This window comes from Schistocerca piceifrons, chromosome 4 (genome assembly GCF_021461385.2).
Source record: "Schistocerca piceifrons isolate TAMUIC-IGC-003096 chromosome 4, iqSchPice1.1, whole genome shotgun sequence".
Classification (NCBI taxonomy): domain Eukaryota; kingdom Metazoa; phylum Arthropoda; class Insecta; order Orthoptera; family Acrididae; genus Schistocerca; species Schistocerca piceifrons.
This window is the reverse complement of record NC_060141.1, coordinates 582646665-582671385: the sequence shown is the minus strand read 5'-3', so window position 1 is coordinate 582671385 and position 24721 is coordinate 582646665. Positions and strand designations below refer to the sequence as shown.

At 43.5% G+C, this 24721-nt stretch overlaps 1 protein-coding gene across 1 annotated transcript in view; it reads left to right on the top strand.

The window, feature by feature from the left end:
• Positions 1-24721, top strand: part of LOC124796029 (carboxypeptidase B-like) — a 75677-nt gene that overhangs the window by 5889 nt on the left and 45067 nt on the right. Inside the window, exons 2-4 of the mRNA XM_047260114.1 lie at positions 3647-3952; positions 20305-20392; positions 22381-22526. Coding sequence (XP_047116070.1) covers positions 3647-3952; positions 20305-20392; positions 22381-22526 — 540 coding nt within the window. The remainder of the gene's footprint in view (positions 1-3646; positions 3953-20304; positions 20393-22380; positions 22527-24721) is intronic.

Sequence of the window (24721 nt, the reverse complement as noted above, 5' to 3'; positions counted from 1 at the left end):
GCAGGTAACCGAAGCAGCAGTGGTTGTGCGAACAATTTTTTTCAGCACGACAAGGTAAATAAAGGTAACTATAATAAAGGAAAAATGCGGCGTGTGAGTAAGAGGAGTAATTTATAACACGACCTGGATGATATTATGAAAGGGTACCAGCAGCTAGAAGCGGTGAGTAAGGGAACTGTGTTTCGTCATTCAGTACTAAGCTGGGGTAGATGGACATATCTTTATTAATTTCCACAACTTCAAGACAGTTCATCTTCCTTCCTTTATGGATGTAATATAATACTTGAGGTTGCACCTCATAAATATGTCCTTTAAGCAGATGGTCTGCAAAAGTAGGGTTTCCTCTTCTAAGTGTCCAACTTCTGCGATGTCCTTTCAAGCGGGTGCTTATTGCCGTGATAGACTGACCTATACAGAATTTGCCACAATTAAAAGTAATTTTACATGTTTCATGCTTTTGCACAGCTGGGATTACTAGTAATTTTATACGTTGTACTCTTTGCCAAGGCTGCAAAAAAATGACCTTGTATAACCACAGCTGCTTCAATTATCTGATTAATGTCACTAGTATAATTTACCTGTTTGTGTTTAGGAACTATTGAAGATGTAACACCCCACCTGTCACATATCTGGTTTTGGTGTGTGTTCACCCCAGGTAATTGACTAACAGATCAACAGAGAGTGCAAAACTGCCGCAATGTCGGATTACGCAAAGAAAGTAATAAGACCCTGTGACTCCTGATTGAATCTTTTAATTAAAAAGGGGTGCACATTGATGTTGTATTCAGCTATTGAACACCAGATGCAAATGTTGAACATAAAATTAATTAAGAAAGTGACTTGGGATTTCAACTACTTGATTGAAAATAGATTGCAGTCGATTAGCACAGATTTATTTTAACTCACGACCTTCAATCATCACATTACATGACTCTCCTAACAGGCAGTGGTAATAAATTGCGTTTGCGTGGAGTAAAGCGCGATAAATCAAAAGTAATCCCTATTGACTGACCCAGGCGTAATGCGAAGTGCGAGAAGAATTCTACAATACACGGCCCATGAAACCCTCTTGGAAACTTTGCCGACGTGATCCAACAAATTAATGAGTGGCCGGAGCGGGCGCAATATTACCGAATTCAGCGTGGCAGCACGGCGTCGTTATACGGGCATCAGCCGACCTCGTGGTGCTGCAAGGCTGCGCTCGTCTATTCACTTCTAGCTATCTTGCTCAGTACATAGCTGAACCAAAACTTTCTATCTCCAAGCTCAATCGTTCCGTTTGCTAAGTCCTAAACTGCAGAGATGCTCACTCTCTCTCAGGCAAGCTGAGTAAAGAACGCCATGTCCGCGCTCTAGGCAAGCTGGGAACTGAAAACCACTACGGAGACTCCTCCCAGTCTGCTCTTCGCCTCGGTTTCCCTTCCAGCAAAATCACTTACGCCAATTGCAGCGCAACTTGCGTTAATTACGCATTGCTTCCAGGCGCCGACCAGTGCCTGCTCTCGGAAGTGAACAAATTCCCACAAAATTTCCCTTCCTCTCAACTACTGCTATTTAGCTCCTTCCAGGCCACCCATCAAGGTCAGCATCTGCACAAAACACCAATTTTTCCGGAATTCTGGCTCCCAGGAGAGTACTTCAAATTCCTTGGTCCTATGTTCCCGTTAGAGGCCGGCATATTTCATTCTGTCGCTCCTCACCTGATTTACTTCAGACTCTGTGGACCGTGAATTCAGCGTGAAGTTACTATAGTCACGAACACGCATATTTTGGCCTCTGTTGAGCGCTCCACCACAGCTTTGTGCGGCTTTCTCGCATGTTTCACTGAAAACGGGATAAAGGACATTTATCAACAGGCGTACAAGTTCTCCGTCTGCTTCCCGGTACACCAGCATGGGGTTAACCACCCCCCCCCCCCCTCACTGTCACTCATCTTAAGGCAGCTGGAGGCCTCGCCCCACTACTGCTTTCTCAAGAGTTTGAGCGCCAAAAGCTGCCTATTGTCACTTCCCTTCACTGCTCCCCAGCCGTGCACTGTGGATAACTCGAATACTTCCCTGGGATAAACTAGCCTCCAGTAAATCGATGCGTTTCCACAAAGTTTTCATGTCGTGTCAATTACTTTAAAACCATCGCCCAGCATTAATTATTCCAATACGTCCATACTATACCCTCTACAAGGTGTATTGTGCCTTGTCAGTCATTTTTGTTCAGCCCTACTGTTCACTTAGCGTGAGTTAGGTGATCTTTAATGACTTCATGTAAGGGGCATAGTTCTTGCCATCTTACAAAGACAAGATTAGTTTGTTCAGCCACACCCTTGGTATACGTCATTGAGGTTTATTGTTTAGTATACTTTCTTCTATGAACAATTTTTGTAATTTGTATACAGTTCATTTCTTAATTGTCACATATTTTATCTTAGTTAAATAAACTTACGTTGCAAGTACAATGAAGTAATTTCTCTCGTTTTATTCCTAAATATGGCATTATTATTTTGATTTTTAGAAATGGAGAAATTCTGTAGATGCACTAGTTTAAAATCTATTGTGATGGCTATAAAGTTTATATGCTGGAAGTCAATAAAATAAAAAAGGTTGAAGATCTTTGATCCTACAAAATTTCACTGCAGCACATGTTTATCTTTGTAACTGATGATGGTGTAACAGCTGAAAACTGGTTTGTGAAACAAATAATAAATATTGTAGAATATTAGACCAATATTGCGTGTGTTTTCATTCATAATGCATAAAATATTCTACCAAGGATTGATGGAACAATCAAGGCAGTATAATAGTTCTCTTAAAGAGTACAAATAATACTACCTGTGTTGTATTCATCAAGACAAGAGAAGCTACCAAAAAAGGCCACTGACACCTACCATGATGGAGGCATAAAAAGTATTGGCCAGATGACCAAACCAAAGTCTGATTCAATGAGTGACGTCCAGGCGCCTTGACGTGAAGCTGCTTGCACAGTGATGCTAACACCTCCTTCGGACCACATCTAGCGCTAGCACTACATATATGCTGAAGCTGTCAACATTCAATACTTCCGTGTATAATGTTTCACTAATATTAATTTCCTTTGTTGTAGTTAATGTCTCCCTGCCATGATAATATTTTTCAGCTGTAGCCCAACATTGGCATTAATAGGGCGAAAGTGTTGCACCTGTTTGCGACATGTCTGTTCATGCCAAGAATGCCCGATGTGAGAGCAGTTTTGTCGACTGCTTGTTTTCTACATGAAGAGGGGGAAGTTTTCGTTCCCCTGTTTTTTTCTTGAAATAAGCGATATTCTCACATTGAGTCATCCCCTCCACGTAGGGTTCTTTGAAAATAGAGAGCTGAGGACGGAGAACCAAGTTTCATAACATTCATACAATGAGTGCCTTGGCTTTGATCTCCCGCCAGCCGTTTGGTGATGATGGATGCACGCTGTGCTGATTTTGGGAAAATGTATGTTTCACAAACTGCACTAGTACCATCCGTACTCTGAGCTAATTGTCTACCGAGGCAGCACTGGGGATGATACAGGCATATCCTTATACTGTTCACTTACTTATTACTAAACAACATCCCTTTTATCATGACAGTATGCTCTGACCTAGTGTTATATGGTCTGTGTTCTCCACCATGGTTTATAGATTCTGCAGTACCTGTCGGATCTGGCTTCAAACTACTCTGACACAGTGACGGTAGAGTCCATCGGGAACAGCTACGCAGGCCGCGATCTGGATATCATCAAGATATCCTCCGGAGGTGACGACACCAGGCCTGTTATACTGATCGACGCGGGCATCCACGCCAGGGAGTGGATCGCGCCTGCTGCTGCCCTCTATGTCATCAACCAGCTAGTCGAGAACCCTGCAGAAAGTGCGCTGACAGACAACGTCGATTGGCACATCGTCCCCGTGCTCAACCCTGATGGTTACGAGTACACCTTCAAAGAGGTAATGACAACAGGAACTACAGGAGAACTTATATTTATACACTCTAAGAAAAAAAAAGACGCTCCATCAAGGAATTATCCCAATGGGACAGAAATGACAGATGTGACAGATGTGATGTCCATGCACAGACAAACAAATGATTACAGTTTAACGAAAATTAGATGATTTATTCAAGAGAAAGAGCTCCACAAATTGAGCACGTTAGTAACACTATAGTATACTTCTAGCCCTTATGAAAGCAGTTATTCGGCTTGGCATTCATTGATAGAGATGGTGGATGTCGTGCCAAGTTCTGTCCAATTGGCGCTTTAAATAATCAAAATCACGAGCTGGATAGAGGGTTCTGCCCATAATGCTTCAAAAGTTCTCAATTGGGGAGAGATCCGGTGACCTTGCTGGCCAAGGACAACAAAACGGGGCGTAGAATATCATCGATGTACCACTGTGCTGTAAGGGTGCTGCGGATGACAACCAAAGGGGTCCTGCTACGAAAATAAATGGCTCTCGAGACCATCAGTCCTGACTGTCGGGCGTGTGGTGGGCGACACTCAGCTTTGTATCCATCCCTGTTCAGGCTGTCTCCAGACACGTTTCGGGCCTGAAATCTCGTCTGTAATAGAACTGTCTTCAGTGATGAGTCCCACTGTTAATTGAGCTCCAATCACCAGAAAAGAAACGTCTGATGACGCCTTGGACAGCAGTGGCACACCAACCTGACTCTCGCCCGCCGTACTGCCCGGTAACCAGGAGTGAGGGCCTGGGCTGCCATTTGTTTTCATAGCAGGACGCCATTTGTTGTCATCCGTGGTGCCTTTACAGTACAGTGGTACTCGATGATATTCTACGAATCGTTTTATCTTCCTTCATGGCAAGTCATCCTAGACTTACATTTAAGCAAGATAATACCCGCCCTTACAAGGCGAGAGTTTCTACAGCTTGTCTTCGTGTGTCCCAAAGCCTACCTTGTTCAGCAAGATCGTCAGATCTTTCCATAATGGAGAACGTTTAGAGTATTATGGGTAGGACCCTCCAACCACCTCCCTCTGGAGAGCATCCAACAACTCTGTCAATCAGTATCAAGCCAAATAACCTCTTGCATAAGGGGCAGTGTGTTCCATTGTTGTGATATTTAAACTTTTCCCAATATAATGACTATTCCTAAAAGAGTATTTCTGTAGATGATTATTTCTCTAGGAGATTCCATAACAATTACATGGGAGGGGAGGAGATAAAAACCACCTGCCAGCTCCTAGGCAGTCAGTTCATCAGCCTACCTGATGATGGCAAGGGTGGATACTTGCCGAAATATCGTGGCCATCGAACACTGACATTTTGTCATTTACCACGAACTATTCCGTAATCTAACCCTGTCCCCTGTAGGAGTGAGACGTAGGTGCTGAAGAATATTTACAAATTCTTCACATTAAAAAATACTGGTTCTTGATATATAACGTTGTAAGTGGCCTTTCACGGTATAATAGGCGTCTATCTTCAAGAGTTTGCAATTCATGTTTTTCAACATTTTCGTGATGCACTCCCGTAAGTCATACAATACTGTGGCTATTCGTGGCATCGTTCTTTTTTATAAAATATATGATCAGGCGAACATCCGAAACTGAGAAAGTTATTAGTAGAGTAAAACTTCCGCTTCAGTTGCCATTAATTTTTTATTTATTGCACTACCGGTTTCGAATCCTAAAGCATCGTCTTCAGGCGTCACGAACAGCGAACGAGGGAAGCTACTAGCATACAGGAATTACGAGGTTAACATTAAAAAATAAAGGTAAAGCCATTAAAAGTGATGTTCTTTTGAAACCATAAATCTGTGGCAGTCAGGCCAATCGGTCACGGGGAGGGGAGGCGGGCATACCCACGTCAAACAAACGCATAGGACTAGGACGAATACGCTAACATAGAGGGAGGGATCAGGACAAAAAAGACATCTATAGCAAATAAATAAATAACTGCACTCACACGTAGGACCAGAAACCACGTTGACCGCATCGACAGTACTACACAAAAGTGTGTAAAGCAGAGACGGACCAGATGCCAGCTGACAGCGGCAGCAGAAGCGACTGACACACTAGCCAATGAGGTGGGAACCACAGTAGATAGCTGAGAAACTACGGGACACAGGGGCTGATTCGTCTGCTCGCTTACGTAATGGTGGATCACAAGATCGATACAAAATATAACTACAAATGCAAGAATAATTATAATAATGATGAACACGAGTGTTGCGCAAAAATGCTTAATATATACTTGACAGAGTGCCCCAGGATAAAAACGTGAAAGATAAAAATACAACTAAAATAGAGGGCACAGATAGGGGCAAAAATGTTTCTAAAACTGAGCTATAAGACGACAGGTGAAGTATGGTAGGAGAATAATGTCAACATCGGTAGTCAAGTATGGACTCGTCTTAAGGTGCCAAAACAAAGTCTACAAAAAGATTAGGCTGGTTTAAAGAGATACACGCAACAGAAATAGCAATGTAGACATATAAAACGGCACGGTGCATCCCCACACTACCAATACGTAATAAACGTAAGCGAGAAGAAAAGGACTAACGAAAGCGAGTAAAGAAATTAAGCCTACATGTAGTGTACGAGAGCACTCTAATTCGGGTACAATAGGATTACGTTAAAATGGAGTAATACTAACTATTTTAAATATATGGAAGTATCACCGGTGAGACACTAAATAGAATAACATATAAACATAAGTGTTCAGCAAGAATCCCTAAAAGTCAACGCGACAAAAAACGCAACAATATAAAGATAAAAATACCAGTAAAATAGGGCCTACTGATAGTATAAAGAAATATACTAAAAATTAAGCAGTAATATGACGAGTTCATTTTTGTCCAAATTCCTCCCTCTATATCAACGTCTTTGTTTTAGTCCCATGCGTTTACTCGATGTGGATGTGACCGCTCCATTACTGACTGTCCCGACCACCTCACATTTATGTTTCCATAACTACACCACTTTTCGTGGCTTCACTTTTCACTTTCATATGTCAACTCCACAGTCCTTGTACGTTAGTAGCTCCTATTGTTCGCAGTTGGTGGCACCTGAAGATGAAGCTTTAGGCTTTGAAACCGGTGGTGCAGTACATAAGAAACTTATCTCAAATGAAGCAGATTTCTTCTTGCAGCGGGCCTCACACGTTTGAGAAGTATTCGAAGATGGGACGCACAGAAGATTTATAAGCAATATTTTTTGTAGACTGACGGCATTTACCCAGTATACCGCCAATGAACTGAAGTCTATCATCCCCTTATCAAGGACTGAGCTTAGGTGATCATTCCATTTCATATCACTACAAATCTTTACTCAAATATTTGCACGAGTTGACTGACTGAAAAACTCACTGTTTTATAAGAGACTATTTTTTCTGCGTATTGTGCAGTGCACAATTACACATTTACGATCATTTAAAACAATGTGCCAGTCTTTGCATGTTGAAATCGTGTCGAGATATGACTGGATATTTGTGACTGGGGGAGTAGTCCCGCCAAAGGATGCATCCGTGGTGGGCGTGCCAGGCCTATCGTCAGCCGTGGTCGGAATCCGATTCCTCTAGGATGGTTAGAGGAACCGGATGTCGATGCCAGCGGCGTGGAAGTGTAGTCCCAACGTGGCGTAACCCATGGACAGTGTCCCGCAGGGAATCCACTTTCTCATAGAGCCGCCGCGCTTTGTTGCGTGTGGTCGTCTATTTGATTGCAGATAACTGCATCATCTGCAGAACGTCTGAGGTTATTGTTCATATTGTCTGCCAGGTCATTAAGATGACAATATGAACAACAAGGGTCCGTTCACACTTACCTGGCGCACACCCAAAGTTACTTTAACTTCTCCTTACGATTCTCTATTCAGAACAACATGCTACGTACCCCCCCCCCCCCCATTTCCGAAAAATCCTCAATCCAATCACAAATTTTGTTAGTTACAGCATATAATCGTAATGCGACTCAAATGTTTTTCTGGAGTGAAAATATACTGCATCCATATGATTGACTTGATCCATGAATCTCAAGATGTCTTGCGTGAAAACGGCAAGTTGAGTTTCGCACGATCTATGTTTTCGAAATCCATGCTGGTGCGGTCATTCTGCTCGAGATACCACTCTGAAATAAGTTGGCATCTGTTATACTGTATCCAGTCGCGATTTGGCACATACAATCAGACTAAAGGACCTTAAAAATTTCTGCCTCGAACATAAATGATACAATCATTTTAAACAGCTAAGCAAGTCTGTGAAGTCGCGCGATTGGAGCTCTGCCTAACTTCTGATCAAGCAGAGTATTACTCTAGCAGAAAGGTCTTAGGCACTTTCAGGCTATTGGGACTGTATGATGAACGATTCCATAGAAACGAAATTACTGTTTGGTCTCGTAACAAGGGCGGATGGTTCGGATTACATATTATGTGGGAACTACCCGTCTCTCTGTTAAAATATGGGAGTGGTCGAGTTGGCACCAATCATTCTTCTATGCGACATATTCTTACCATAAAAATATTGTGGGTGTTGTAATGTTTGCTTTTGGTCTCCAGAAAGCACGCATTTGCTAACTAGGTGCATTTTGTCTCCCCGAGTGTCCTCTTCTATGTTCAGCGACACCAGTGAATTGTAATAGAGGCGGCGAAAGATGATCCCTGACAGCTGGCAGCGCTGTTGCCAGCTTTCAATTGCGAAGCTCAAATGGCTGCAGGAGAAAACAATATAGTCGCCTATACAGCTTTGACAATACTGACGTGTTGCCGCAGAGACGTACCAAAACGCAGTATGTTATTGATTTAGGTGGATGCCGCATGGAGCAACCACATGAAACCCACTGCAACTGTCAGGGAACTTCTTTCGCTGGTTTTACTATAAAACGTGGTGAACGAGCAATTTCGCTTGGTATCCCACGTTACTCTCCACAGAGTAATACCGGCAACCTACTACTATTAATGTGAGGCAAAGCACCTTCCGTCAGACCTAAAGTAACCTCCTCATCTACATGTTCGACCCAAACTACTTCACACCCCTACAAGTCTCCCAACATTCTCTTCATCGAGTTATTTACTATTGCTCTGCAAACTACGTTTCTGGAGAACGAAACTCTCCTCTATAAGAATAAACCTGGTTTCCTTACGCAGAGATGTTGCAAAACACATCTTGCTCTACATGTCCATGTGTGGTGTGCGTACTGTAAGACCTTCGGTACACACACCATCAGATTATTTGACTTGTCGCTCTAACGAAGTAGGCGAGTGTCAGCAATATGTCTCGTGGTCTTATCGTGGCGTGTTCATCTTCTGCCGTTAGGTCAGACGATAGAAATGCCACTTGCACGCTTAGAGTAGCAGATTGACGGTGACCAACTTTAAACAGAACTTGATTAATTTTCACACACATTTATTAAAATAATAAAAATCATAGAAATTACTTAACTTGATTCTGGATGCTGTTTACAATTGACCATCTGAAGTTCCTTTGGTCTTGGTACGTTAATCGTATTCTCACATATCTCTGATACTTGACGAAGTGTATTCATTTATCTTCATGGCTATGTACAGGAATATGATAATCTTATTAGGCGCAGACTGAAACATCACTATAGACTTACGCAGACTAATGCAGACTGACTAATCGGAGGTCTGTACACTCGTTATAATACCTCGAGCGTTCAGGTATCACTGCGTGAGGGTGATCCGCGAGGAGAAAAGGTTCTACGTTAGCAGCAATCTCATTGGCTGCGTTACATACTAATACGCGGATCGGCGGAAGCAGAATTTGGTCCGTCTCTAAGACAGCTCCATCTCGTAGTGCGGAGACGGACGAGCGCTGCGCCTGCGCTGTTGTGCTTAGCGGGGCGCGCTCTAGTGGGAAAGTTGTGTATGCGCTGACTACGCGGAACTATGTACACAACACCATGGAATCCAGAGCGCCGTACACAGAAATTCCCAGGTTGATACCGTGTTCTTTGAGTTCTAGAAGACATCTGATACAGTTCCATAGCGTTGTTTAATTAAGAAAATGCGAGCTTACGAAGTATCAGACGACATTTGCAACTCGATTCACAACTTCTTAACAGTTATAACTCAGTACGTAGTTCATAATGGCACCAATCTGATAAATTTAGAGGTAACGTCGGGAATGTCGGAGGCCACTAATGGTTATAATTTAAATGAGTGATGCAGTGGATTCAGTCGGAAGCTCTATGAGGCTGTTCCTAGACTATGCTGTTACCTACAACGAGGTTGCAAGCTCAGATGAGTGTAAAGAAATGCAATAACATGTTGAGTATCGACGATTGGTGCAGTCACTACCAGCTGACCCTCAACGTATTGTATATAAAGATGCGAAGACGCCCATTACTGTTCGATTACGCGATTGTCGATGAATCTCTGAAAACAAGACACTTTGGAGCTACCTGAAATGGAATAACCATCAAAACTGACAGCAGGGAAAGCAGGTGGCAGGCTGAAATTGATTGGCAGAATCGTAAGGAAATGTCGTTCAACAGTGAAACAAGAGGCTTACAAAACGCATGAAAGACCATGTTGGTTGTTTTTCACTAGTGTGGGACCCTTATCATGTTGCATTGTTACATAATGTAAAGAACATCCAAGGAATGTCACGTTTCGTCAACACATCGATTAATAAGTGCGAGAAATTCTGCTGAGATGCTCAACAAACTCCGGTGATAGACACTGCAAAACAACAATTATACATTACAGAGAGGTTTACTGTCGTATCATGACTCGGACAACACATTAGTTGCTCCCACATGCGTCTCGAGAAATGGCCAAGACGAGAGAATCAGAAAAATCAGAGGCCATACGGACGTTTATCGACAGTCTTCCTTCCCACTCACCAGCCGCGAATGCAAGAGGGAAGGAAAGTATTGATAGTGGTGCCGGAAGCACTTTCCGCCACCCACGACAAGGTGGCTTAGGGAGTGTAAATATAGATACCCACCCCTTACCACGTCTTCACATTCTCTAACAAGTCACACAGTATTAAACCTAAATTTCACCACCGCTTACTCCCGAAACCTACCCCCATTTTATTCCGCACAGGAGACAGAATCCTTACACATCTTGAGCGATCCGCAAACTTGATGTGATCCCTTACGTTTACCCGAATCCCCATAAAGCTTTCTAACAAGCTCCATCCAATTTAATACTTCCATTTCTCACACAGTTTCAATCTCCTTTCTCACGATTCTATTTCGTCTCGATAATGGAAACTTAGGCTTGTCGCCAAGCCTCAAGAGATCATTCCCATTTGACGTACGTCAGCAACACAACTTCAACGCCAGTATCAACAGGAAAAGATAATCACTATGCAAATCGCCACCTAAGTCAATACCGTGATACGCAAGTATGGTGATGACGAAAACACGCTTCTAACGTGCGTTCACCGCGATGTCGTCATCGCAGATGCGACCATCATGATGCTGTAAACAGAACCTGGATTCATCCGAAAAAATGACTTTTGCCATTCGTGCACCCAGGTTCGTCGCAGAGTACACCATCGCAGGCGCTCCTGTCTGTGATGCAGCGTCAGGGGTAACCGCAGCCATGGTCTCCGAGCTGATAGTCCATGCTGCTGCAAATGTCGTCGAACTGTTCGTGCAGAGTCGAACTGTTCGTGCAGATGGTTGTTGTCTTGCAAACGTCCCCACTGTTGACTGAGGGATCGAGATGTGGTTCCACGATCCGTTACAGCCATGCGTATAAGATGCCTCTCATCTCGACTGCTAGTGATACGAGGCCGTTGGGATCCAGCACGGCGTTCCGTATTACCCTCCTGAACCCACCGATTCCATATTCTGCTAACAGTCATTGGATCTCGAACAACGCTAGCAGCAATGCCGCGATACGATAAACCGCAATCGCGATAGGCTACAATCCGACCTTTATCAGAGTCGGAAACGTGATGGTACGCATTTCTCCTCCTTACATGAGGCATCATAAAACGTTTCACCAGGCAACACCGGTCAACTGCTCTGTTAACCACTTAAGGTCAATACGGCGATTCTTTCTTCGAAAATGCGCCGGCTGGTTTGCGTCTCCGTCATTGTACCGTTGTCGGGTGGACGTTAAACTCTAACCTTGCTTTGTTCCACAAGCACCATACTCGGTGCAGTACTGGATTTTGTCCTGGCGGCGAACAGCGGTAAAACGCTACACACTGTTTTTAAGAGGATCTCTTGCCGCTCTGCAATCCCGCTGAAACAGCTGTGAAGGGCACAACTTTTCCTCCAGTAACAACACTTTTTTCAGTCGTAGGGTGACTTTATACACTCCTGGAAATTGAAATAAGAACACCGTGAATTCATTGTCCCAGGAAGGGGAAACTTTATTGACATATTCCTGGGGTCAGATATATCACATGATCACACTGACAGAACCACAGGCACATAGACACAGGCAACAGAGCATGCACAATGTCGGCACTAGTACAGTGTATATCCACCTTTCGCAGCAATGCAGGCTGCTATTCTCCCATGGAGACGATCGTAGAGATGCTGGATGTAGTCCTGTGGAACGGCTTGCCATGCCATTCCCACCTGGTGCCTCAGTTGGACCAGCGTTCGTGCTGGACGTGCAGACCGCGTGAGACGACGCTTCATCCAGTCCCAAACATGCTCAATGGGGGACAGATCCGGAGATCTTGCTGGCCAGGGTAGTTGATTTACACCTTATAGAGCACGTTGGGTGGCACGGGATACATGCGGACGTGCATTGTCCTGTTGGAACAGCAAGTTCCCTTGCCGGTCTAGGAATGGTAGAACGATGGGTTCGATGACGGTTTGGATGTACCGTGCACTATTCAGTGTCCCCTCGACGATCACCAGTGGTGTACGGCCAGTGAAGGAGATCGCTCCCCACACCATGATGCCGGGTGTTGGCCCTGTGTGCCTCGGTCGTATGCAGTCCTGATTGTAGCGCCCACCTGCACGGCGCCAAACACGCATACGACCATCATTGGCACCAAGGCAGAAGCGACTCTCATCGCTGAAGACGACAAGTCTCCATTCGTCCCTCCATTCACGCCTGTCGCGACACCACTGGAAGCGGGCTGCACGATGTTGGGGCGTGAGCGGAAGACGGCCTAACGGTGTGCGGGACCGTAGCCCAGCTTCATGGAGACGGTTGCAAATGGTCCTCGCCGATACCCCAGGAGCAACAGTGTCCCTAATTTGCTGGGAAGTGGCGGTGCGTCCCCTACGGCACTGCGTAGGATCCTACGGTCTTGGCGTGCATCCGTGCGTCGCTGCGGTCCGGTCCCAGATCGACGGGCACGTGCACCTTCCGCCGACCACTGGCGACAACATCGATGTACTGTGGAGACCTCACGCCCCACGTGTTGAGCAATTCGGCGGTACGTCCACCCGGCCTCCCGCATGCCCACTATACGCCCTCGCTCAAAGTCCGTCAACTGCACATACGGTTCACGTCCACGCTGTCGCGGCATGCTACCAGTGTTAAAGACTGCGATGGAGCTCCGTATGCCACGGCAAACTAGCTGACACTGACGGCGGCGGTGCACAAATGCTGCGCAGCTAGCGCCATTCGACGGCCAACACTGCGGTTCCTGGTGTGTCCGCTGTGCCGTGCGTGTGATCATTGCTTGTACAGCCCTCTCGCAGTGTCCGGAGCAAGTATGGTGGGTCTGACACGCCGGTGTCAATGTGTTCTTTTTTCCATTTCCAGGAGTGTATTTGGTATTTCGAGTGGCACATTTCTGTTCCACTACCCTTCAGCAATCATAATAACTGACTTGACGCCTTGTAGCTGTCCTCTAAAAGGATTAGACAGTGTAGGTGGCAGTTCTGCCACTGATTTATTCCAGCAATGACAATTCACAGAGAGAATTCGCGTTCCACGACTAATCATTATTAACAAAAGTACAGTTGGGGCATGAAACAAATTTTTTACTCGGCTGGGGACATACACGTATTCAGGAAGGACGCAGCATGTTATCCCGGATGGAAAGTCATCGACGGAAGGAAGTAACTTTGGGCGTGACACAGAGAAGCATGTTGGGATCCTTGTTCCTCATACTGTATTTGAGTGGCCTGGCATCCAATATTATTACTTACCTCATTTATTTCGAAGATTTTGCAGTGATCTACAATGAATATCTAAAAAAGGTCTCTCAAATATTCAGGCAGATCGTGCTAAGATTTCAGAGTGATACAAAGAATGACAAATAGTTTTAAACACTCATAAATGTAATATTGCGTATTTCACAAAACGCAGAATTACGGTATCCTACGACCAAAATATTGTAGAGGCCCCAGGTTGCTGGCCTGAACAGTAGGTGATGGAGCTGGGTTGTCAAAGGTCAGGAAGCCAGTAGTTCACCTGAATGGGATAACGGTGGAGTGGCGAGTGCCTGGTTGTGGTTCGATGTTAAGTCAAGAAAACAGCATCGTTAAAAGATTAATTTATTGCTCAGCAAACTACAATAGTCGTGACAAAGTTCGGAGAAGCCGATGCCCCCATAATATAAGCTGTACACACTGTCCTGCAGTTAGTGAGTGGGCTATTGTCCCTGGCAGCCTTCAGCATCACTCAGCCAGTGAAGTGATGGAAGCAGCGACTCAGTAAGGTTGCTGACTTTGGCAGTGGCCAGCAGCAGGCTAGCAGCAGCAGGCTAGAGGCAGCCACGCGACTCAAGGCAGGGCGCGCAAAACCACGTTATGGACCCGTCGTGGAGGGGGCGACTCTCAGCAACACTGCTTGCGTACACAAGTGGAAATGGACAGCATAGAGTTTGACCACGCAAGCAGTGATGGTTGAGTGGTTGCACGTCCCCTTGCTCGAACTGTAGACCACCAGGGTAGGAGGTCGGTAGTGGCTGCAGTAAGTCTGCTGGTGGCCTTCGGTTGCAGGGCGCTAAGTCGGCAACATCAGGGTCAGTAAGACAGGGCAACAGCTAGCAGCGCCACGGTCCAGTGGTAGCAGCTTGCAGATTCATGTCAACTCAAAGAACAGCGTGGACCTCCCGTCAAAAGTGGCCGCAGTCAGACTGCCTACTTCTGTCAAGAAATGAGTTGTATTCATACGGGATCAGCCCATCCTTCTTATGCCAGACACCGAATCCTATCAAGCAAGCCACAACAGAGCCACAGCTTGGACACGACGGGTCATCCATGCCACAGTGGCTTTGCCTTCTGCTGTGTCGGTGATATTACAACTCTTGCCCTGCTGCTGGCTGGGGTATGTTGTACCAGCAGGTCGCTTCTGATGTAAGCGCCAGGCCACTACCGGTCCGACCCACTTTCTTGAGGCTCTTACGTTACCCCTGGCGGCATCTTTATTTTACCTAGCCGCGCCGAGTACACTACTTGCAGCACAACTATATAATTCAGACAACTCATACCAATACCTCGATGTAACATTTTGTATAGGCTAAATCATAGGTGAAGGACCTGCCAGTTTTCGATTTATTGTCAGGATACCGAAAGAATGCGACCGTTCTACAGAGGTATCTGCTTGGATATATCTTCCATGACCAATCTAAGAATATTCAAGTATGTGGGACCCCATACCATATGCCACTAACGGGAGACATTTATCGCTTGCACCTTTGTCCCGCATTTTGCGCAGGGTTGGCGTGGTTAAATCAGATTTGGCATGTTAATTTGAAGGGGTGGCCGGATGACCTTCCTGCCGCCATCTCGTACCCCCTGGCACGGAATCAGAGTACCCCATCTATCTGCGTCTAGTGGAAATCATGAAAAAGTGTGGATGTGTTACAAATGTCTGTGAGTCTTGTAACTGAGGTGGGACGTGGGGACCAGCCCAGTATTCACCTAGAGGGATGTGGAAAACCGCCTAAAACCACGTCCAGGCTGCCCGGCACACCGGCTTTTGTCGTTAATCCGGCAGGCGGATTCGATCCAGGGCCGGTGCGCCTACCCGAGTCCAGGAAGCAGCGCATTAGCGCTCTCGGCTAACCTGGCGGGTCCACTAACGGGAGAGATTGAACGTATACAAAGAAGGGCGACACGAAAGACCACAGGTTGGTTTGAATATCAGGAGAGCGTCGCACAAACTCTGAAAATTTGAATTGGCACACTCTTGAAGATAGAAGCAAATTCGCCTGCGGGAGCCAGTTTAAAAGGTTTAAAAAACAAATACTAAATGAAAAGTTTAGGTGTTCTCTTTATCCTCTTCGTATCGTTTCCGTGAAGACAAGATTACACTATTTGCAGTACACTCAAAGCCATGTAAGCAGTCGCTCTCCCCACGCTCAGAAGCGCGACTAGAACGGGAAGGAATCCTAACAATGCTCAGTACTGTCTGTCATTGACTTCACAGAAGTTTTCACGGTGCACGGAGGTGACAAAAGGCTGGTATTGTGCTATGCACATATAGAGATAGCGGTAGTATCGCGTACACTAGGTATAAAAGGGCAGAACACTGGTGGAGCCGTCATTCGTGCTTGGATGATTCATGTGAGAAGGTGAACGACGTGATTATGGCCGCACGACTGGAATTAACAGACTTTGAACGCGGAATGGTAGATCGAGCTAGACGCATGGGACACTTCATTTCAGAAATCGTTAGGGAATTCCATATTCCGAGTTTCACAGTGTCAAGAATGTACCGAGGGTACCAAATTTCAAGCACTACCTCTCATCGAGGAAAACGCAGTGGCCGACGCCCTCCACTTAACAGCAGCGCTAGCATTGAGTAGTTTGTGCTAACAGACAACATCACTGCGTGAAATAACAGCAGAAATCAATGTGGGACGTACGATAAACGTATCCGATATGAAAGTGCAGCGAAATATGGCGTCAATGGGCTACGGCAGCAGACGACCGACGCTAGTGGTTTTGCTAACAGCACGGCATCTCCTGCAGCGCCTTTCCTGAGCTCGTAACCATACGGTTTGAATCCAGGATGCTTTTTCTTCGATGGCTCACCTGAGGATGGCTGGCAATTGTCCAGTTGAAATATCGTGGATGGAAGCTAACGATGACTGGCTGTAAGCCGGAAATCTTTTTGAATATTCAGTTCGCAGGGAAAATTTTAAATTTCACTCCTAGATGGCTGTTAAAACTTGGCCTGGTCAGATGAGTCTCGATTTCAGTTGGTATGAGTTGAGGGTAGGGTTCGAGGGTGGCGCAGACCCACGAAGCCATAGACCCAAGTTGTCAACAAGGCACTGTGCAAGCTGATGATGGCTCCATAATGGTATGGTCAGTGTTCACGTGGATTGGACGCGTCCTATGGTCCAACTGAAACGGTCATTGACTGGAAATGGTTATGTTCGTCTACTTGGGGACCATTTTCAGCCATTCTTGGACTTTATGTCCCCAAATAACGATGTAATGTCACCGAGCCACCATTATTCGCAACTGGTTTGAAGAAAATTCTGGACAATTCGAGCGAATGATTTGGCCATGACATCGCATCACACAAATCCTGTCGATAATTTATGGGGCATAAGCGACAGGTGACTTCGTATACAAAGTCCTGCACTGACAGCACTTTCACAATTTTGAACGGCTATAGAGGTTCAGTATTTCTGTAGGGGACTTCAACGACTTGTTTATACCACGTCGGGTTGTCGTACTACGCCGGGCAAAAGAGGCCCGTCACGGTATTAGGAGGTATCGCATGACTTTTGTCGCCGCAGTATATGTATGTAAATGTAGATGTGGATGTGGATGTGGATGTTTATGACAGGGTGTAATTGCTGCGCGACTAGCTCTCTGTAGGCTGCATTTTTCGAAGTGGAGAAAGGAAGGCTGATAAGAGTTTAACGCACCGTCGTTAGCGCCGTCGTTAGAGAAGGAGCACAAGCTCCGGTTACCAAAGGATGAGGAAGGAAACCTGCCGTGCCCCTTCCTAAGCAACCATCCCGGAATTTGACTGGAGCGATTTAGGGAAATCACGAAAAACCTAAACCTGGTTGGGCGGACGGAGGTATGAAGTGTCGTCCTCCCAAATGCGAGTCCGTTGGCTGACTACTGAGCCACATCGCTCGGCTGCATTTTTCGATACGTGCTGTTTATGACTCTCCTTGCACGCCATGCGACACCATCTTAAATTGCAATGTGCGGAAAATAATGTATCGACAACAGAAACTAGCTCACCACACCTTGTCTGTTTCCCATAGGTCTCTGTCCACGGTGAAAAATTCATTATAGTTAAGATAACAAGGTGCACCTTTCCGCTGTTTTCCTCGAGCTACATCCTTCTGCATCATACGTTAAATGCATGTTTACAAATTTCTGTGACAAATGATGCTTCATTTTTGACAGCCAATCGCAAATGTAAATCTCCATCCCAGATTTCTACTTACTGTTTTACTAAATAGGACTACCAACGTCGATGACACGTAGAGGTTTTTGTTGTAAAATCACTCATTTTACATACTCGTGTGTCACAGGCATCGCTCATTCAAGACCTCAGTCCAACAGCAATATTAATTTCAGACTGTTGACTCCTAGTCTGAAAATACTCAGTTTAAGATGCTCTAGCGGCTATATAGTTTTAATCCAAATGCTGAGACACTGTTCTTAGCAATACTAATACTACAATCGTGTTGCACAAGGACTGTTTGTGCGGTTATATATATACATATGACGAATCGAAATGGAAAACATTCTACGTGTCATTAATAAAAAGAAAAAAGAAAAAGAAAACAAAACGCGTTCTCGGAACTCTGTTGCGTATTCATAGCTTTGATAGAGGTGGTAAAGCACGTATAAAGTGAAACTTCCAGGCAGATGAAAGCTGTGTGCCGGACCGAGACTCGAACTTGGAGTAGAGTCTCGGTCCGGCTCACAGTTCTACTCTGCCAGGAAGTTTCGTATCTCAGCTGCACAGTGAAAAATTTCATTCACGTAGAAAGTGTTTAAAACCTGCCTTAGAAGATGGCTCATTGTCTTTGACCCGAGCTGTGCTTGCCTTTGGTGTTTCAAAATTTAAGGAATATTAACAGTGGTTCTTATTCACTACAGTTCTACTTCTTAAAAACGTAAAGTATTATTTCTGTGCTTGTATTATCACAAATAAAACTTAGTGCCACAGTATTAATGGTATTTGGAAGAAAAACTTTCTTTTTATTTTGTTGAAACCACGTCTTTCACACCACTGCTATGTACAAAACACAAGTTCATTCTCTAAAACAAAACAGTAACCAATGAAAGTTAATAATGATTTCTAACTACATAAATAGCGCCATTTACGGTTTAGAAACGACAGGCCCGTCTTCACACGACTGTTTACTCTTATAGTACATTTATTGTTGGTTACATTAGCTGTTGGCCAGTTTTCTTCCAACGGGTAATGTAAACAACAGGAAATGTAATATGAAGATGAACAGCCGTCTTGAGATGAACTTGTCGGTTAGAAACCGGTAACGGCACTATTTATATAAATAAATAGCATTATTATCACTGGTTGTTTGCTGTTTTCTTCTTTGCAAAAATCAGCCTGTAAATTCTTTCTTGTACAGCAGCAAGAAACAGCATGGAGAAAAGCACAGCTCAAAAAGAAATGATGCACGTAACCCAAAACGGAGTGGTTGATACCCTTTTCTTCTCCGCACGCACCTTGTTAGAAAAATCTATACCACTTTCACGGAGATGCTCCTTGAAATGAAGCTAAGTCTTGCGACCGCTACGATGAACACTTGTGGGCGTAACCTAACGTCATACCAACTACGCGTCGGTATTGTGACGTATACCTACATCTATAGCAACATCCATACTGTGAAAAGCCCTATGGAATGCATGGCATAGGTAGCGTCTCACTTTCTCAGTCATTACTGATCTTTCCCCCTCCATTTGTGTGTGGTAAGTGGAAAATTCTTTGTGCACGCCTTATTTATTAAAAAATCCTATTACTGCATAAGCCAATCATTTGCTGTGGAGCAACATTTGTAATTGTACCTTTCTGTTAGTAATGCGTATCAATCTTTTGTAGGAGACATACTTATTTAAGAATTTTAGCATATTGCCGCTGCCAACCGATCGCGTGGTGAAGAGATGCCGGGGCTGGACTTCAGTTAAGTAGTTTTAATTCGACATGGTACCACGGTACTATAGGTTTTAATTTTAATGTTAACTGTGCCTTACTCTGCCATGTTATAGTAATTTTATGCTTCTGAAGAAGGCTAGATTAATTTAGTCGAAACCTGGTAAAGACTAGAAAATTTGCGCAACTGAGGCTGATTCTTCAAAATATTAAATATTAGAAATACGAGCATATGCTTAATGTTAATTTAAAAATTAAAATTTCCCCATCAGTAAGTGATTCTGCTTGTACCCACGCCTCGAATACTTATACACTTCTACTTACTTGTGTTTTTATATGTCACAGGACCGAATGTGGAGGAAGACCCGATCCACTGAAATTACAGGATGCGTTGGAGTGGATGGTAACAGGAACTTTAATTTTCACTGGAATGGTAAGAGGAATTGCATATAGCATATGGAATTTTTATTTTATTGCCTAAGACTCAAACACACATAATACTTATTCCACAGAGCACAGGGGTATAACCTGTGTTAGTGTCACAAATGAAAATCATAAAATTGTAGGTGATTTACAGTATTAAGTAATTTGGTTAACCAGTTTTCCTGTTACAAGACAGTCATCAGACTATAACAGAAGATCGTCATCAAACAAGATGTAGCGCTGGTTAACAACACTCCAAAAGACATTACACGTGGGGAACGAGAGACAAATACAAAGTAAATCTCATCTTTGACAATGCAATAGTAACATAACTGAAAATATTAAAGCCGAATAGTTTGTAAATGTAAAGGGAACACAGCAGGAAAATACTAAGACAAAACATAAAGAAAACATGAGCAAAGCATTACACTCAAAAGAAGAGAAGATGTACATGTGGTGAAACAGCCCAATAAACCTATACAACAATTTAAATGAATTTAATATTTAAGTAACACAAAATATGATAATATGAATCAAGATCACTTAGGAACAACTTGAAAAAGTTTTACATGTCGAAGGTGATTTAGAAAAAGATTGAAAGATATAACTGGAAATTGTAACAGGAAATACAAAACTAAACTATGTGTCAGTGTTTTGAATAATTAATCTCACTGCATGGAAAATGTACTTATAATCAAACAACAGAATACATGAAGCAGACGCACAGTCACAGTTAAATAAATAAATGTAGGGAAAATGGAGAAATAGGAAGTAACAGACTGTGTAGAAAGAATTGGTCTCATAAGAGGCTCGAATGAAGTTTAGGAGAGGGGAAGCATTAAGCGGTGTCTGGTCATTTATCGTTAGATGAGGACTGTGTGACAGATGTTTATCGATTTCCAGGAGGTTCCAAAAGATTCAGTTTTTACCCTCTTTTAGCTAAGTGACGGCCATGGGACTGTGACTGGTAGCTGTACCTTTCGTATAAAATTATATACTTAATTAGGTATAAACCGTTCTGTGTTGTCACCACAGTGTTTTTGGGGAAACTAAAATATTCAATTTGCGACTTGTTTCCAAAAACTGAAACGAGAAGAAATATATCGCTGAATAACTAATTAGAGTGGATTAGATACATTTTTGGTTCTATAGATCTACTGTGATATAGAATGTGTCATAAAAAAAACATATAATACGTAAGTACAAAAAAGAAAGAGAAATGTTGATGTCCCTTCCTCGGGTCCTAAGTGAAATGCCCCTCTCGGGAATCGCATGAGGCAAAAGCATTGTATAAATATTTTCATTAAATAAGTAATAACAAATGTGTTCAAAACATATAATTGTGCAATAAATCAAGTTGTAGATGAATAATTTTTAGCCTATTGTAGTAACGCTTCTTGTAACGGAAACTCAGTTTACAACACTTATAACTCTGATTACACTACTGCACTCGATTTATGCCAAAGTAAGGTTTTATGTAACATCCACATCTTTGGGTGTTATTAATGATATACACATAGGCCGGTTCTATTAAGAAACTCTCCAAAGGAGCGGAAGAAATTAGACACCAATAAATCATTATCCTTTAGGCCTTAGGTTTTTAGCTCTCTGAGTTTGTCTGAAGGAGCTGACGCATTTCTGCTGCCGAGGACAATGAATTACCGCCCCATATTCCACTTTACCAACGGTCTGCACCATTTTGTTTTGTCATTATAACAGCATGCCACAGTGGTGTGGGACAGGACTTTGTTGTGTACCAGATGTAGACTAGTACTTGCACACACGCTCACTTACACACACGCATACACACACACACACACACACACACACACACACACACACACACACATACACTCTCACTCACTTTGGAACGATATGTTGCCCTGTGTAAGACACTATTTTCACCAAAATATGTTTTGCAACATTTTGTTCATTTAGGCCTTGAATGATACTTGTATTATGTATTAATCTGCAAGCTGTACATTTCTGCTTTTTCAGAGACGGGCTCCAGCAACGACCCCTGTTCTGACACTTATGCTGGACCTATGGATTTCTCCGAGGTGGAGACCAGTTATCTGAGGAACCACATCAACAGGAACATCGATCGTATCAAGCTCTACCTTACGTTCCACAGCTACGGCCCTGTGAGTACTTAATGCACTATTTTCCAAAGTTATATAAAGTGCTACTTGGTAAACAATATATTATAACCTAATATAGAACGAATATGAAGTTTTGGTGCTTCATAAGTAAATGAAAAACAATTGACATGGGGAAAATTAACGTTTTTCAAATGAACAGTAGCATTTTGTTTGTGAGGAAATAACTTTATTTATAGAAAATCCAAGATCTGTGTAATTTACATTGTCGCTTAAGAACAATTATTTCAATCAAGTAACGACCATTATCTTGTATACAATTATCAATTCTCTGTTAGAACGTTACTCATAACTCGAGCAAACAGGCGCTGATCAATCGTACACTCCACTTTCTTAGTACACCTTTCAGTTCTGGTCAACTTTGGATTTTCTTACATAGACACACCAGTTCAAATGCCCTCACAAAGAAAAGCCACAAGTGGACAACTCTGATGTTCTGAGTGGCACGGCAAGTCATCAAAATGAGAAATGAAGTCTCCAGTGAAAATGTTCGACACAATTGACATGGTTGCAGTTTAGATGCGTGATGTTGCATAATCCTTTTGAAAACAAAACTTTCTCACGTGCATCAGTCGTATTCACAATTCTAGAAAAAATAATGCGTTGATTATGCGTATGTAACGTACGGAGCCCATCGCCATTGTTGGACAGTCCTCCTGCAAAACGTGAGGTGCAATTACGTCAGCAATTGCTGCAGTACACCGCACAGTCTCACGTGGAGGTCTAAGAGGCCTATCATGAACTGCACAAGGCTTTTCAGGGAACTAAAGAACGATAATTCAAGTGAAAATGGGCGCATCACTCGTAAGCACAGCGGCATTTGAATCTTCCTCAAAGATCTTTCTCCCATACGCAGCGATGATTTCTCATTATTGGAAGTCCCTGAATCTGTTGGACGGATGGTAACATTTTCGTATCTTACTCACAGTTTCTCATCCAAGAACAGCGTACATACTGGTGTACGAATCGTCTTCTGCTAATTGCTGCTCTCGTAATGGCTATGCTTCCATTGTTCTCGCTTTTTTCCAACAGGTCTTGGCGGCTTTGTTAACTGTTGCTCCTAAAAGCTGTAACCCACCATATGATCGTACTACGACTGGAAGTTGTGTGATTAAAAAAGCGACGAAATATTCGACACGTTACTGCACAGACTCAGTATTTAGCAATACGGTATGGAAACCAGACACGCGATGCTCTATAGCCGATTTTTTCATTGCAACTGAAATGGCAATCAGTCCGGAAGTGAATGACAGTGAAGTATGTGCCATCTCAAAAAAATGGTTCAAATGGCTCTGACCACTATGGGACTTAACTGTTGAGGTCGTTAGTACCCTAGAACTTAGAACTACTTAAACCTAACTAACCTAAGGACATCACAGACATCCATGCCCGAGTCAGGATTCAAACCTGCGACCGTAGCGGTCGAGCGGTTCCACACTGTAGCGCCTAGAACCGCTCGGCCACTCTGGCCGGCTGTGCCGTCTCCCTCCCACCACTGACAACTGTGTAGTAGCCAGTAGCCAGTCCTTTTCCCATACGTCACCCTGCATTTACTCTAGTTTTGAGTCCTGTCAAACTGATAAATTTTTACAGTGATTCAGTCAAGTACTCTTCCGTTATCTCACTCAACCTCAAAACACTGAGTTGACATATTGTGTTGATTTAGCAACTTCATTAAACTTATTTTATTATACTGAGTATTGTTTCTATAATTCCACTGAAGTAGATATGATTTGCCTGTTCTGCGTCACACCCCTTTGATCACAATTTTTAGCTAAAATCATTTAGTCAGCACAAATTAATTAAAGTAACATGGGCAAGAATAATCACGCAACCTCATCAGCGCACTGCACCACATGAAAGATAATATAGAATAGTTCAGTCCTACATAAGCACATAACAAATCTAAATCAGAAAATCGAAATCAAATCGTAAGTAAATAATGTACCCATACGTTTAAGAATAAAAATACAGACAAATGATCACCACCAAAAAAACAGCCGCCGGTTTGTACGAACCCGCAATTATGTGATAAGTTACAAAGGCCTGAAACCAAATAGAAATCAATACCCATACAAACTAAGGCATTGAAAAGTTAAACCCCGCACAAATGGCGGGTTTGAAATAGAAATGAAGTAAGAACAAAAACGAAAATCGTAAGTAAATACAACCACACATCG